An 18,285-nucleotide genomic window follows, 5' to 3' on the forward strand; every position below is an offset into this window, starting at 1 on the left:
ACCAGATTTAATCAAGATTTAAGCAATTGATTAACTGACGTCTTAAAAAGATGGAGATTCTCAATTCGACTATTTTTATAACCTGTCAATAAAATAATTGCTTTCTTAGCTTTAATACGAGTGAAATAAAACATTGCAAAAAAATTTTGTTCGCTGACGATTTAAAAATTTAACGCTTCAGCCTGAAATATCCCGCTACTGGGCATAGGCCTCTTTCCTCATGTAGGAGAAGGATCAGAGCTTAATCCACCACGCTGCTTCAATGCGGGTTGGCGGATATATTCCCTACTATGAGTAACGATCGCTATCAGGTGTACGTGATAACAACCGGGACCGACAGCTTAGCGTGCTCTCCGAAGCACAGTGGGGAGACCCACAAAGAGTGCACAAACACCCAGACCACGGCAAACACCTGTATGGCCAATACAAATGTTTGTCATGTGCGGGGTTTATAAAACAATAAATAATAATGTAGATGCTAGGTTTGTTCAGGAAGATCTTAATGCAATTTCCACATAGCGCCATGCCATACTAATAATACACAAGGAAAAAAAAACCGCTTGTTTCAAGCTACTTGATTGGTAATAAATCACTCCAGGAAGTGGCGGAAATTAGAGATTTAGGAGTCATTATTGATAAGAAATTAACATTTAGATCCCATATTGAAAAAGTAATTACGAAAGTGACTCGTTTGCTATGGTTTATTAGACGTAATACCAACGGTTTCTCTTGGTGTACAAAAATTGTTTTGTAGCCTTCTCGAATATGCTAGTGTTGATTGGAGCTCCACCTATATTGTGCACTCACAACGCCTAGAAAGTATACAACGTATTTTTACGAGGTATATCGCTTTTTCTGCCAGTGGCATCTCACACACATGACAGCCATACAATCAACAATTGGCTTGGTTTGGGATGATGAGCCTTTGGGACAGGCGCACCATTCTCGAGCTATGCTTTTTATATAAAATTGTGCATCATGATGTACATTGTAGCAACTTGGCTGAGCGTATATCTCTTTCAGTCCCACGTAGGTACCCAAGAAATAAAATCCATAACATCTTTTATATTCTACGATCAAAAACTCATATGGGAAATTAGGCACCCGTGGTTAAACTGTGTTTGAATTATAACAAAATTGCAAAAGATTTTCCAGGTGTTGACATATTTTGTGATCATTGTAATGCATTTAAAAGGAAACTCATTGCTAATTTTTACAAATAATACATATAGTTTTTTTTTCTTTCTTATATCCTCTTTTGTAATCCTTTTTTATATTCTCGTTTGTAATCCTTTTTTTAAGTAATTAATAGTTTTGTTTTGTGTTACGCAAGCTGAAAAAAAAAATTGAATGTTATGCGTGCTAGGTATTGATATATGTATTAAGGATCTTACTGTTTACCTAATGTGTTTATAAAAATGTAACAATATATGTATATTGTTAGTATGCTCAAATAAATAAATAAATAAATAATGCGGTAGAATAATGCGGAACTATCAAGGGCACGTTTCACCTAAGGCCCACAACTCCATCGATCATGAATGCTTAAATTGCCGTTCCACTAACGTAAAAAACGCCGCCAATGTTGTGGGCAAATTTTATAAGTGGAGTGGAACGCATATTAGGGCCCTGTCAAATGTCAGGTGTCAGCTGTATGCATGCTGTGCAAATGCAGTGTGCTCGCAATATGCTCGCGTGGTGAAAACATGCAGCTGTAGGGGTTGTAAGTGGTTTATTTCGCATGAATTGGAGTAAAACTTAATTCAACATGGATTTCACGTTGCATTTTTGCAGAATCGAATGAGAGATAACATTCATAATTTGACATTGATAGTTGTTTTTTTTTAAATTCCCGCCACTTTTTAATGATAGTCAACTTTGACCTACCTATATTTTGTGGGCGATGTGGTCGCGAACAGTGACGTCATCTATAACGTCGTGCGATCGCTCGTGACGACCACGGGTCTTGGGTGGAACGATAGAATGGGCTATGCGGGCGCTGCGGACGCTTAGCGCAATAAATTACTACTTATATAGTCTAGGAAGGTTTATTTTTTCAATATTTTTCTTGTGTTATCTTGCACTCGTTATATATATTTACAATAACATAAATAAAAAACAACGATTACAAAAATCGTAGTAAATCACATAGAGCAACACGGAGGGGAGTGGCCATTGCGTTTGTTACCGATACAAAACTTTCTGTCATTTTTTGCGGGGGGAAATTACACACATGCACACTTTATCTAATTCCCACACAAAAATAATCGTCTGTCGCTACGAAACTCACACATTACTAAATTAAAATCACATTTACATTTTTCACACACACATGGATACATTCTATGTCATTACAGTATAATGACACGCCGCAACTACACCGAAAAGTTGCTAACAGCCGTGGTTGTAACAACTGTCGATATGCATTATCGATAAATTCAACTACTCGGTTAGGGAAATAATGTTTTTAAAGTGATACAAAGGTAAGATATTATTATAAAAATAGACTTAATTTATTATATACTACAAATCAAACATCTTCATGTAAAATAAACGATTATAAAGAGTAAAGATTTGATTGTTTGTTTGTTAGCATTGAATAGGCTCCGAAACTATTGGACCGATTCAAAAAATTATTTCATCGTTGAGAAGCTACACTATCCTTGAGCGACATAGGTTATACTATATTTTTAAAAATATTAGGGATCTTTACTAAAACTCCAATAATGTAACCCAAGGGATAAAAAAATAACCTAAAAAATTCCTTACATTGCGTGCGCTGCAAAAACTAATGATAATAGAAATACAAAATGTAGTAAGACTTTGTAGAATACATCATTATCTACTATAATTGTATTTGCTCGCAAACGAAAAAAAAAAAAACTGACTTCAATTACATCGACAAGTAATACAATTTATGTAATATATACGCGTTATCAAAGGTTACTCAAAAAGATGTTATCAGATCTCGATGAAATTTAAGCGCAACCACATAATAAACATCAGCTTTCTATTAAATTAAAAATTATCAAAATTGGTCCACCCAGTCAAAAGTTCTGAAGTAACATACATAAAAAAATACACTCGAATTGAGACCGAACGTTGTTGTGCCAAACAATGCCAGTCTACAATAAACGATTTAAAATTAACCCACATTTTGAGGAGTTGATGATGTACACTGTGATGTCAACGAATCAGGAATAGGGAGCGTAGCACTAATGGCACCATAAGATGATAGCCTGTCATCTGCTAGATTGAATGATTTGTTGATGACTCTGAAAGGATGGATTTAACATTGTTAATTTTCAAAGTTGACAAATCTAAGTTTCGTTTCACTACTATGACAAAGGTGAACCATATCTTGATTACCTTGTACATGAGACAAAAAAAAAAAAAAAAACTTACGGGACAAAAACAGTGTGGCGTTAGTGTTGGTTTGGTGCCCTCGACTAATCCTTCTATTGTTCGCCAACACTTGAAAGTTAGTGGTATTGATATGATCTGAACAAATTACACTATTTTTTGTGGGCGTCCAGGTCTGTCTGTTATTACAATTTTTTTCCATGTATCCCTTAAATTTGGATTTTCAGAAAACCTGCCAAATTTTTATATAAAACATTATGGTCGAAGTTCACATTAAGTAATTCTAGTAAAATGTATTAATACTCGTAATACGCGTATTATATTTAATTTAATGCAATTTTATTATATAACTATGTTTATTAAAAAAAGCTAGCAATATTATATTATAAATAAATCAAAATCTCAAAAATGTCTGTCACCTCTTTTGCCTTTGCCGTTTTTATCGATAACTATCTACAAACAAACCGGTAACAACACTATCGCTCGGCGACAGTGACTTCTCGGAAATAGACTCCGATCAGTCGCTCGACCGATCCGCATATTGTATGAGGGCGAGCGGCCTATGTTGGTAAACAAATCGAGTCAACACGACCGATAATATTTGTAATTTTTAAGTTTAAAAAAAGTTTAAAAGTAGTATACAAGTAATAATGTGATTAAAAAATACTTACGTATGAAAGGTAACGCCATGTTTTAGTAAAATTGACGTGGCAGATCTTTTTTTGAAGCAAAAAACAGAACAATTTGGCATTTTTGAAGGACGTTGATTCAATCGCGCAACTAGATTTAGTCTAGTGATCAGTGCCGCTGCAACTAGTTTTATTGTACGCATATGGCCATTTGGCCTTATACCTTGACAGAAATGACAAAAATATTGCAAAAAACTGCCTTTTTCGGTTTTTGACCGACTTCCAAAAAAAGAGGAGGTTCTCAATTGGACTGTATTTTTTTATGTATGTTACATCAGAACTTTTGACCGTGTGGACCGATTTCGACAATTTTTTTTAATCGAAAGGTGGTGTGGCAATTGGTCCCGTTTAAATTTATTTGAGATCTAACAACTACTTTTCGAGTTATATCTAATAATGCGTTTTTACTTGACGCTTTTTTCGTCGACCTACGTTGTATTATACCGCATAACTTTCTACTGGATGTACCGATTTTGATAATTCTTTTTTTGTTGGAAAGTAGATATACTTAGTTTAGTACCATGATAAGGAAACCAGGATCTGATGATGGTATCCCAGAGAAATCGAGGGAAACTCTTGAAAATCCGCAATAACTTTTTACTGGGTGTACCGATTTTGATAATTCTTTTTTTGTTGGAAAGAAGATATCCCTAGTTTGGTACCATGATAAGGAAACCAGGGTCTGATGATGGGATCCCAGAGAAATCGAGGGAAACTCTTGAAAATCCGCAATAACTTTTTACCGGGTGTACCGATTTTAATAATTTTTAATTTAATCGAAAGCTGATGTTTGTCATGTGGTCACAAATAAATTTTATTGAGATCTGATAACTACTTTTTGAGTAATCTTTGATAATGCGTTGTTACTTGACTATTTTTTCGTCGATCTACGTTGTATTACTCGTCGATGTAATTGAAGTCGTTTTTTTTCGTTTGCGAGCAAACACAATTATTTGCCTAAAACTCGATAACTATTAAATTTTAGTACATGGTTTATTTACAGAAATTAAAGTACTTAAAATTCTCATTTTTTTTTAAATTAATATACGATCAATATATATTAAGGTTTAGTATTTTAGTCCTACTTTAATAATTCCTAAAACCTAATCGTCCTGATTTTAATAATTTAGATCCTTTTTTTAATTACTTTTACAGTAAACTAGGAGAAATTTATCAAATAACAGCATTCTAATAAAAAGTAAAGTTTCGGAATGTAAAAAGTGGGTTTTGCAGAGACTACTGAAATTGCCAATTTTCAACACAGTGTTGGTCTGAGAAAAAAAATTAAATAACTATATTTGTAGGAAATGTTAAGTACTTTAATTTCTGTAAACAAACCATAAACTAAAATTTAATAGTTTTCGAGTTTTAGATAAAAAAACCGAAAAAAGGCAGTTCTTTTTTTGCTTTTTGCAATTTTTTTCAATATTACGTCACGAAATTTCACCAGCAAACCTCAGATTCAGATTCAACACCCCAAAATACATACTGAATGAAATAAATTAGAACTACCCCAAAACTTTCCTAGTAAAAACACATTTTATCTGAACTAGTGTAATATACTGAGACTAGTTCTAACTCGGTAATCCGCTCGGTAACTTTTTTAAAACGAATACAAACATTCATAATGCTATCTTATAGCATATTGTGTTAAAAAAAATAGTGACTCACTACGCGTAAATTATAATAGCGTACGACCCTCCTGATGGTGAGCGTTTACCGTTGCCACCTGCACACCAGAAGCATCACAAGCATGTTGCCAACGCTACCCCTGATCCTCCCGCAGGAGCTCTGGCCACCTTACACAGGAACATTAAGCTGCTTGTAACCAGTATCATTGATATGATCTTCTGTAAGGTTAAGGTACTTCCACTGATGGGCTGCTTCCAATTTTAAGAATGTTTTATACTATGTCCTACCTCAATAAGACTTTTGGCTGTTTGACTAAGGGTACGACTAGACGCTACCGGTTGTTACAGTACTCATGATGTATGAATCAATGTATTAAAAGATTATAGTCAAATCAATTTAAGTTTGCTCGGGAAGGGGACCCAAAAAGACAGTCATCCAAACCGGAAAAATAATTTGTATAAATTCAAATATCCATCCGGAGCGGGGTCGAACCGTCAACCGTAACGAGCATACTTCATCTTAGACCGTAACCTTCAGTGTTTTAGGCGACTACTCACACCACTACACCAGAGCGGTTGTTATGTGTACAAGTGTCTGTAAAATTAATAAAATCTTTAACTTAGATTTTATTATTTATAATCTACAAACTAAATAATAAAATAAATAATTGTGTTTGCTCGCAAACGAAAAAAAAACCGACTTCAATTACATTGAAGAGTTATACAACGTAGATCGACAAAAAAGTAGTCAAGTAACTACGCGTTATCAAAGATTAAAGTAGTGATGTTAATCGCAAGAATTGTATGAAATTCTTGCTTGATTAAATTAGTTTAATCTCTACTTACATTTTAATTTTGTTTCGTGCAACTCGGCGTTAGTATGTTAGACAAATTGCGATTAAGTTGGATGGAAAATTCCTCCTTATGGAAAAAATCTCATAAAACATGGACAAACACAGACCAAATTCTCATACCGAGTAGATAAGAAACAAAAAAAAAAGAAAACCTAAGTATGATGACATTTATGTTTTAGCTATGTTTTAACCTTTTGACCGCCATAGTCACCTATACTTGACAAGGGCTCGCGAGTCCTGGAACGCCGAAGTCGTCTATAGTTGACCGCTAGGGATGTGACGCAAGAGGTATAAATAAATAAGAAATAAATAAATATTTATAATATACACGCACCGTCATCTGTTTCTAAAGTAAGCAACTTAATGCTTGTGTTATAGATAACAGCCGACTGGTATAGCTACATTTTTTTTTATAAACTTATATATAAATCTATACATATAATAAAATGGTAGGAAAGTCGAAACTGTACATTGAATATTTTTTAAAAGAATATTTGGGGTGTGATATACAGTCGATACCGAAGCCGAAAATATAGTTTTTAGAATTTTTGTCTGTTTGTCTGTATGTATGTCCGGGATAAACTCAAAAAGTACTCCATGGATTTACTTCAAATTTGGCACGAATATTATTAAGAAGTCGGGTCAACATACAGGCTACATATTATCATGCTATCACCTACCAGGAATGAGCAGTGAACCTTTATTTCCTCAACGCATTCTGTAACAACGTGTAATCTAACGACGCATATTTGAATGTTGTTGTTATTATGTTAATAACCATGCTATATAAGCTAACTTCACACTATAAAAATCACGCAATATAAGTAACTAAGCCCATAAACATAATTAAATGAATTTAAGTAGACAAGACAATTTTAAAGCGGTGCCATCTATGAGATTTTTCTGTAGATATGAAATGTAAAGAAGAAACGGGTAAATGAATGTTATTTTAAAAAGTATAATCGTAGGTATTTTTGGTGCTGTATAGCGTTCACGCAGACGACGTCGCGTGCAGCAGCTAGTAATACATATATAAATAAATATATATTACACCCAGACTCGGGGTGGGAATCGAACCCACAATCCCCGGAGCAGAAAGCAGGGTCACTACAAACTGCGCCAACGGGCTAGTCAAATAGTATAGGTGTTTTTTAAGCTATTCAAAATTGAACTTAAACGTGTTCTATTTTCTATAAATGATTTGATATTTGAATAAAACAAAATGTAAAAAACATAAAACTATCAGCTAACACATAAATAGCAAATGAATAAAAAAAATCAAATCAACTAAAATCAATCAAATCCCCATAATAAATCTGATATCGCAAATCTGGGGCAACACTAGCGTTTCACCATTAATCCGTTTACTACACGCCGTTGTCAAGCATAGACGACACTGTGGTGACGTCATAAGCGAATAGTGAGAAAAGTAGTGAAGTGCAACATGAACGATACCTTAGAACATCGTCGCATTTTGGAATGCGTCGCATCGATGATTTTAATAATTAACAATTACAAATAAATAGTTAATATGTACGATTTTATTTTTGTGTTACCCACACATTATTCAAAAATGTAAATAAATAGTTTTTTTTTTTCATTTTCTCATCTAAGGTTAGGCTCTTAACAAAAAAACTATTTATTTACATTTTTGAATAATGTGTGGGTAACACAAAAATAAAATCGTACATATTAACTATTTATTTGTAATTGTTAATTATTAAAATCATCGATGCGACGCATTCCAAAATGCGACGATGTTCTAAGGTATCGTTCATGTTGCACTTCACTACTTTTCTCACTATTCGCTTATGACGTCACCACAGTGTCGTCTATGCTTGACAACGGCGTGTAGTAAACGGATTAATGGTGAAACGCTAGTGTTGCCCCAGATTTGCGATATCAGATTTATTATGGGGATTTGATTGATTTTAGTTGATTTGATTTTTTTTATTCATTTGCTATTTATGTGTTAGCTGATAGTTTTATGTTTTTTACATTTTGTTTTATTCAAATATCAAATCATTTATAGAAAATAGAACACGTTTAAGTTCAATTTTGAATAGCTTAAAAAACACCTATACTATTTGACTAGCCCGTTGGCGCAGTTTGTAGTGACCCTGCTTTCTGCTCCGGGGATTGTGGGTTCGATTCCCACCCCGAGTCTGGGTGTAATATATATTTATTTATATATGTATTACTAGCTGCTGCACGCGACGTCGTCTGCGTGAACGCTATACAGCACCAAAAATACCTACGATTATACTTTTTAAAATAACATTCATTTACCCGTTTCTTCTTTACATTTCATATCTACAGAAAAATCTCATAGATGGCACCGCTTTAAAATTGTCTTGTCTACTTAAATTCATTTAATTATGTTTATGGGCTTAGTTACTTATATTGCGTGATTTTTATAGTGTGAAGTTAGCTTATATAGCATGGTTATTAACATAATAACAACAACATTCAAATATGCGTCGTTAGATTACACGTTGTTACAGAATGCGTTGAGGAAATAAAGGTTCACTGCTCATTCCTGGTAGGTGATAGCATGATAATATGTAGCCTGTATGTTGACCCGACTTCTTAATAATATTCGTGCCAAATTTGAAGTAAATCCATGGAGTACTTTTTGAGTTTATCCCGGACATACATACAGACAAACAGACAAAAATTCTAAAAACTATATTTTCGGCTTCGGTATCGACTGTATATCACACCCCAAATATTCTTTTAAAAAATATTCAATGTACAGTTTCGACTTTCCTACCATTTTATTATATGTATAGATTTATATATAAGTTTATAAAAAAAAATGTAGCTATACCAGTCGGCTGTTATCTATAACACAAGCATTAAGTTGCTTACTTTAGAAACAGATGACGGTGCGTGTATATTATAAATATTTATTTATTTCTTATTTATTTATACCTCTTGCGTCACATCCCTAGCGGTCAACTATAGACGACTTCGGCGTTCCAGGACTCGCGAGCCCTTGTCAAGTATAGGTGACTATGGCGGTCAAAAGGTTAAAACATAGCTAAAACATAAATGTCATCATACTTAGGTTTTCTTTTTTTTTTGTTTCTTATCTACTCGGTATGAGAATTTGGTCTGTGTTTGTCCATGTTTTATGAGATTTTTTCCATAAGGAGGAATTTTCCATCCAACTTAATCGCAATTTGTCTAACATACTAACGCCGAGTTGCACGAAACAAAATTAAAATGTAAGTAGAGATTAAACTAATTTAATCAAGCAAGAATTTCATACAATTCTTGCGATTAACATCACTACTTTAATCTTTGATAACGCGTAGTTACTTGACTACTTTTTTGTCGATCTACGTTGTATAACTCTTCAATGTAATTGAAGTCGGTTTTTTTTTCGTTTGCGAGCAAACACAATTATTTATTTTATTATTTAGTTTGTAGATTATAAATAATAAAATCTAAGTTAAAGATTTTATTAATTTTACAGACACTTGTACACATAACAACCGCTCTGGTGTAGTGGTGTGAGTAGTCGCCTAAAACACTGAAGGTTACGGTCTAAGATGAAGTATGCTCGTTACGGTTGACGGTTCGACCCCGCTCCGGATGGATATTTGAATTTATACAAATTATTTTTCCGGTTTGGATGACTGTCTTTTTGGGTCCCCTTCCCGAGCAAACTTAAATTGATTTGACTATAATCTTTTAATACATTGATTCATACATCATGAGTACTGTAACAACCGGTAGCGTCTAGTCGTACCCTTAGTCAAACAGCCAAAAGTCTTATTGAGGTAGGACATAGTATAAAACATTCTTAAAATTGGAAGCAGCCCATCAGTGGAAGTACCTTAACCTTACAGAAGATCATATCAATGATACTGGTTACAAGCAGCTTAATGTTCCTGTGTAAGGTGGCCAGAGCTCCTGCGGGAGGATCAGGGGTAGCGTTGGCAACATGCTTGTGATGCTTCTGGTGTGCAGGTGGCAACGGTAAACGCTCACCATCAGGAGGGTCGTACGCTATTATAATTTACGCGTAGTGAGTCACTATTTTTTTTAACACAATATGCTATAAGATAGCATTATGAATGTTTGTATTCGTTTTAAAAAAGTTACCGAGCGGATTACCGAGTTAGAACTAGTCTCAGTATATTACACTAGTTCAGATAAAATGTGTTTTTACTAGGAAAGTTTTGGGGTAGTTCTAATTTATTTCATTCAGTATGTATTTTGGGGTGTTGAATCTGAATCTGAGGTTTGCTGGTGAAATTTCGTGACGTAATATTGAAAAAAATTGCAAAAAGCAAAAAAAGAACTGCCTTTTTTCGGTTTTTTTATCTAAAACTCGAAAACTATTAAATTTTAGTTTATGGTTTGTTTACAGAAATTAAAGTACTTAACATTTCCTACAAATATAGTTATTTAATTTTTTTTCTCAGACCAACACTGTGTTGAAAATTGGCAATTTCAGTAGTCTCTGCAAAACCCACTTTTTACATTCCGAAACTTTACTTTTTATTAGAATGCTGTTATTTGATAAATTTCTCCTAGTTTACTGTAAAAGTAATTAAAAAAAGGATCTAAATTATTAAAATCAGGACGATTAGGTTTTAGGAATTATTAAAGTAGGACTAAAATACTAAACCTTAATATATATTGATCGTATATTAATTTAAAAAAAAATGAGAATTTTAAGTACTTTAATTTCTGTAAATAAACCATGTACTAAAATTTAATAGTTATCGAGTTTTAGGCAAATAATTGTGTTTGCTCGCAAACGAAAAAAAACGACTTCAATTACATCGACGAGTAATACAACGTAGATCGACGAAAAAATAGTCAAGTAACAACGCATTATCAAAGATTACTCAAAAAGTAGTTATCAGATCTCAATAAAATTTATTTGTGACCACATGACAAACATCAGCTTTCGATTAAATTAAAAATTATTAAAATCGGTACACCCGGTAAAAAGTTATTGCGGATTTTCAAGAGTTTCCCTCGATTTCTCTGGGATCCCATCATCAGACCCTGGTTTCCTTATCATGGTACCAAACTAGGGATATCTTCTTTCCAACAAAAAAAGAATTATCAAAATCGGTACACCCAGTAAAAAGTTATTGCGGATTTTCAAGAGTTTCCCTCGATTTCTCTGGGATACCATCATCAGATCCTGGTTTCCTTATCATGGTACTAAACTAAGTATATCTACTTTCCAACAAAAAAAGAATTATCAAAATCGGTACATCCAGTAGAAAGTTATGCGGTATAATACAACGTAGGTCGACGAAAAAAGCGTCAAGTAAAAACGCATTATTAGATATAACTCGAAAAGTAGTTGTTAGATCTCAAATAAATTTAAACGGGACCAATTGCCACACCACCTTTCGATTAAAAAAAATTGTCGAAATCGGTCCACACGGTCAAAAGTTCTGATGTAACATACATAAAAAAATACAGTCCAATTGAGAACCTCCTCTTTTTTTGGAAGTCGGTCAAAAACCGAAAAAGGCAGTTTTTTGCAATATTTTTAATGTTGCGTCACGGAATTTCGTCCGCAAACCTCAGATTCGGATTTAGCACCCCAAAATACGTACAGGATGAATGAAATCAGAACTACCCCAAAAACTTTCCCACTAGCGACCCCTTAGAGTACAAATTGCGAGAGCTAGTTTTTCTTGTTTTTATCGGTATATTTTAAATTTATTATGAGGGTACAACTAGACAAGTCGTTAGTCACTTATTAAATAAAAAAAATAATTAAAGATTACGTAATAAAACATATGTTTCTTTAACATTTATTAGTAATAATTATTGAAAAGAGTAAAGAAAATTAGTCTAATTTTAAACACAACAATATTAAAACAGATATGACAGTACATTTCTTTGACCGTGCGCCACTAGTCATAACATGAACTGAAGCTTCACGCAGTAAAGGTTTCTTTGGAAAGGTCTCCAACTGTTCTTCGGCTTTTTCAATATTCATAGCAATTTTCTCGTCAAGCCAAGCTTTAAAGGTATATGTTGGCAGTCCTTCTAAAATTTTTTTGTTAATAGCATAACTCGATACAATTTCATTCGTACATTCTTTTTGACCTGTACTTATAATACCAACTAGTTCATTGTTAAATATTAGAGGTCCACCTTTGTCTCTAAAACAGGTAGGAACCTTCGTATCAATACAATCGATATAAGCAATTAATTTGTCTCCACTCCACTCCCTCGGGTCTACACCGACATATTGTAGTTCTTTTAATTGTCCAATGTCAACGTTTAAGCCAAAGCCAACAGCTTCTAAATCGCCCAATGATTGTGAGTTTGTGTAATTGCTAACTTTTATTTTTGATGCAATTGTATTGTTATGTTTTTCGGTATATATAAGAGCTACGTCTTTCAATGATTTGGTTCCAGTGTATGTTGGAAATTTTTCATTTTTAATAATATGCAGCGAGATAGTGTCGTTAGTTTTTCTTTCACTCGTGGTATTTACTAGGACATAGCTAATAGAATCCGTGCATTGTGCAGACGTAAGAATTAAGCCATTGGAGACTAAAGAGCCAGCACACACGTATTCGTTCCGAGGTGACATTATTGCCACTATGAAAGGAAACTGATTTGGAGTGGCCTTACGTATTTCATGCACTTGACTATTTTTCCTTCTCGAGCAGATAGTAACATTGCTGGGTTCTGCTTCACCGGCTATATCCATTGAATCCTCTTTTGCGTCGTCTGTAACTTCATCATCTCGGTTGTCTTCGATGCTTTTTTTTTCAATTCCACAGTGTGTTTTTTGAACAAAATTAAATAAGAATAAAACGAAAACGAAATAAAAATATACTCCGTACTTCATGATTTCAACTATTAACGGATGATAGAATATTTGTATTATTCTAATTTAAATTCTTTTTTCATACGACTTTGAAAATGTGCTCTTTGCCAGGTTTTTTAATATCATAAAGAGGTTTTACGCTATAATAATAATCTTTAATATATATAAATTACACGTCACGTTGTTTGTCCGCGATGGACTCCTAAAACTAGTTAACCGATTTTAGTCAAATTTGCACACTGTGTGCAGTTTGATCCAACTTGAAAGATAGGCTATATTTTATTTTGTTATATGTAATTATTATATTAAAGAAATAAAAAAATAAAATAAAAAAAAGATGGCACGAAGTTCGCTAGAACAGCTAGTTATTTATAAATTTTAAATGCAACTTAGGTGTTAATAATAGCCCAAAAACCCGCGAGAGTTTGGTATTTTATTATAGCTCTAAATTTCTCAGCGCATGTTCCCAACATCATTAGAAACTCTGAACATATATGAAGTTAAACTCATAGTGGCTTTGGAAAATACCAGGCAGCAATAGTTACTTTAGTAGTCTAGGCTTCGTCGATAAATGAATTATATAATAAACCAATATAAAAATAATTTTTTAATTCAAACCAGTAGTTCCTGGGATGAGCGCGTTCAAACAAACAAACTCTTCAGCTTTACAATAGTAATTCTGGTACCAATCAAGCCAAGGCAGTGCACTATATGTTGTATAATATACTATCCGGTTATCAGCCTACAATTACACTTCTTTATTGAGGTAGGATACAGCAGAAAATTTCCTGCTCAAAACATGGAGCAGCCCGACTGGGGTGTACTACCTCTACTCGACCTTGCGAGGTGCGTTTCCATCAGTTGATAGTCCTCGCCTACTCTAGGGAGACACCAGAACGCTTTTAACAGGAAAGTTTGTCCGTTGCTTGGTATGGCACTACAGTAGGCTAATATGGCTAGGATTTTTTTTTAAATGTGGAATGTGATCGATTACACTAGACAACCCCATTTGAATGCAGTTAGGAGTCAACCATACTGTATAAGTTTATTAAGTACTGCCTTTGTTTTTTTTGCATCTCATTGTTTTCTTTTAAAAATGTTATATACTGCAACAATACGAATAAAAATTTTTCCATGTACCGGAACGATGGGGAATTTTGAAATGTTTTTAATTATGTTTTGAACAATTTTACTCACTTTCAGCTTGATGTGAATTGTGTACCTTCACTCTTATTTTTTGGCCCAATATGACCGGACTATTAAGCTAAGTACCTACCTGAACCTGGCGGCTGAAAAGTCACTTTTACTATTTTTTTTATAAACAAATCGTTTGTTCGTAGTTTGTGCTTATTTGTTCGTCAACATTTATTATTTGTTCGATTGATGTTTAATTTTAAAAAAGTAAATAAATTTAGTTCTATAAGTTGGCACAACATAAACCAAATCTAAGCTTTTTGTTTTGTATTCGATAGCTTTTTCTTTTTATCATTTGTTCGATCAACTAAATTATTTGTTCGATCGTTTTTATCTTTTTTTTTTTTTTTTTTTAGAAATAATTTAGAGGTCGGTGACCTCCCTGAACCTGGCGGCTGAAAAGTAATTTTGACTATTTTTTTATAAACAAATTGTTTGTTCGTCGTTTGTTCTCATTTATTGGTCAAAAATGATTATTTGTTCGATTGATGTTTATTTTTAAAAAAATTAAATACATTTACTCTTAGAAATTGTAATAATAATTGATATTAAACGGTACGGTGGAGTGTTAGAGATTGTCTAACTACTCTAGGATATCTACTCAAGTTATAAAGGTCGAGTGAAAGTCAATACTGAAACCTGAAAATCTGTAATAATAATACGACCAGATCATCACCTTCATCACTGCTACATTTTATTATTTCCCGGACCTGGTTGCTAAACAAAAGTAATACGCGCGCAATACAAGTCGAAACCTTTCCTGCCTAGGGTTGCAAGATGGTCGAGATTTGGCGGGATTCCAAATTTTTGTATACCCTCCCGACTCCCGACAAAGAAAAACAATCTCCCGAAAAACAACAGCAGTTGAGGAAACAATAATTTTAAGTTCCGAATTTTCGTCAAAAGAAACGTTGCAACTCGGCGCTCCGGTAGTATTGACATGTTGTTATGAAACTGAGGCGGAGCACAGCAGGAAATATCCTGCTCAAAATCTGAAGCAGCCTGACTGGCAAAGCCGGCAAGTATCTAGACATTGATAATACTGATCAAAGCTAAATAATACTGATTTGAAGAAGTGTTGTGTTTCTGTGGTGAGGAAGGTGTCCTGGGGGATATTGGGGGTAGGGTCGGGAATGCGCTTGCGATGCTTCTGGTGTTGCAAGCGTCTATAAGTTATGGTAACCGCTCACCATCACCTAAGCCTTACGTTTGTAAGCCAACCTAGTTGTATATAAAAATAAGATGCTGTAATAAAAAAGCTACTAGCCAGCTCAAAGGCCGAATACAAGATAAATTCTATGACAGTAAGAACAGATCCATATCAATTAGAGTATCCGATGCTGAAGAGGAACAATTTTATTAAGAAGCAGAGAAGTTTTTCAAACGAGCTATTAAGTACTTAGAACAACGATTTTATTTCAGTGAGAACTTCTTATATAAGACTTTCAATTTTTACTAAAAAAGAACACTTTGTTCTCATAGAATGAGCCCTTTGATCTAGTAAAAAAATTAAACATCTCTAATGACATCAATAATGATGAATTGTATAATATTTATTGTTTTTTTAAAGAAACGTTTAATTTAAATCTCCTCCCAGAAGGAAAAATGAATAAGTCCAATGACAAAATATGGGCCGATTTTATTAGTAGGTGCAATGAGGTAAAAAATTAAAAAAAAATGTGTAGTGCTGTCTATTTCAGTAAGCAATGCTTATTGTGGAAGAGTATTTAATTTACTGAACAATCTATTGATTTAATAAAAACAGAGGTAATAATTTCATTCAACTTTGAGGAAAATTGTTTGAATTACAAATTAAATAGTGAAAAATAGAAAAATTAATAGTGAAATGGTAAAGTCTGTGAAAGGTAATACAAAATACACGTGGAAAGCTAAAAAATAAAATACTTTATTAATTTCGTTGATAATATAATAATATAATATAGGTAATGAGAAAAACATTTTCTGTTTTTTTTTTGTTAGAATTTATTTATATAGACATTTGTATCGGCAGCGGACGATGTAACAATAACATTAAATGTTGTTGTTTTAAATATATATATATTAACTTTAATTTTATTTTATTTTTGTTTCTTCTGATCAAAGTCCCTTATATCCCGAAAAATGGTTTTTTTTTTTCTTCCGATAATAGGGTTATTCGATCTAGCAACTTTGGTCCTGCCCGTCATTGCGGCGGGCATGACGTCAACTATCGTTTCAAAGTCACGCACCGACACTGATTGACTGAGTAAATAAAGATCCTTATCCGTATCCGCGGATCTTGACACTAAATATCCGTATCCGGATCCGTATCCGCGGATATACATTTTTGACGATCCGGCACATCATTAGTTACGACGTTAACATTTTTCAAAAGTTGGTTGAACCTACCCCACCCCACCCTGCAAAATAATGATATTTGTAATAATAAAAAAAAAAAATACTAATCGATAGATTTTTAATAGCCCAATTCAACTATGTTGTCTTTTTAAATTGCTCACCTTAAATTATTTAATTAAATATCAAAAAAGTCATTGAAAAATATTAATTTATCAATAATTTCAAACTCCTATATCTTTTAATGTATACAATATTTTAAATTGCTCAAGTATAGTGTATAGTGTGTAACAGATCCACTTTCCTTAATTTTTAAATAAATATAAATAGTTTGAACAAATAAAATAATGATTTTGTAAAAAAAAAAAATACTAATCGATAAATTTTGAATAGCTCAATTCAGTTATTGTGTCCTTTTAAATTGCTCACCTTAAACTATTTAATTAAAAATCAATAAAGACGTTGAAAAAAATTCACTTATTAATATTTTCAAACTCCTCTATCTTTTGATGTATACAATATTTTAAATTGCTCAAAGTGTTAAAGAACTGCTCAAGTTGCATTTATAATTGCTCAAGTACAGTTTGGAACAAATCCACTTTCCTTAATTTTTAAATATATATATATATAGTTCGAACTTTTTTATTACGAATATCCGCAATTTTTTTGCATCGCATCATTGTCTATGCGCATGCGCAGCGCTCACCTGTCTTAAGATATAAACGTTAAATTTGTTTTAAATAAATGCAATTTGAGCAGTTTTTTAACACATTGAGCAATTTAAAATTTTGTATACATCAAAATATATAGGAGTTTGAAATTATTGATAAATTAATATTTTTCAACGACTTTTTTGATTTTTTATTAAATAATTTAAGGTGAGCAATTCAAAAGGACAACGTAGTTGAATTGAGCTATTGAAAATCTATCGATTAGTAGGTATTTTTGTAAGTGTTGGTTACTTGGTTGACACTTGATACGACAGAACCTTGACAGTACCCATCTATCTCTGTGGCTGCGTTCCACTGAGCGACCGCAGCGCCCGCATAGCCCATTCTATCGTTCGTACCTAAGGCCCCTGGCGATCGCTTGACATCATAGATGACAAGTCGAGTCGATGATAGAGTTAAAGTCGGCTATCATTAAAACGTGGAGGGAATTAAAAAAAAAAACTGTCAATGTCAAATTCTGAATGTTATCTCTCATTCTATTCTGCAAAAACGCAACGATAAATTCCCGGAAATCCATGTCGAATTGAGTTTTACTCCAATCTATGCGAAATATTCACTCACAACCCATACAGCTGCATGTTTTCACCATGCCGCCATATTGCGAGCACACAGCACGCACACAGCTGACACCTGACACTTGACAGTGCCCACTATATGCGTTCT

At 33.4% G+C, this 18,285-nt stretch overlaps 1 protein-coding gene across 1 annotated transcript; it reads right to left on the reverse strand.

The window, feature by feature from the left end:
• Window positions 1–12,367: 12,367 nt before the first annotated feature.
• LOC123661941 (thrombin-like enzyme elegaxobin-1) lies at window positions 12,368–13,297 on the reverse strand (the record flags this gene model as incomplete). The annotated part of the gene is made up of 1 exon (XM_045596878.1): window positions 12,368–13,297. A coding segment is annotated over one exon (930 nt), but the record flags the coding sequence as incomplete, so codon positions are not given.
• Window positions 13,298–18,285: the final 4,988 nt, after the last annotated feature.

The sequence above is a fragment of the Melitaea cinxia genome, chromosome 2, assembly GCF_905220565.1.
Source record: "Melitaea cinxia chromosome 2, ilMelCinx1.1, whole genome shotgun sequence".
Classification (NCBI taxonomy): domain Eukaryota; kingdom Metazoa; phylum Arthropoda; class Insecta; order Lepidoptera; family Nymphalidae; genus Melitaea; species Melitaea cinxia.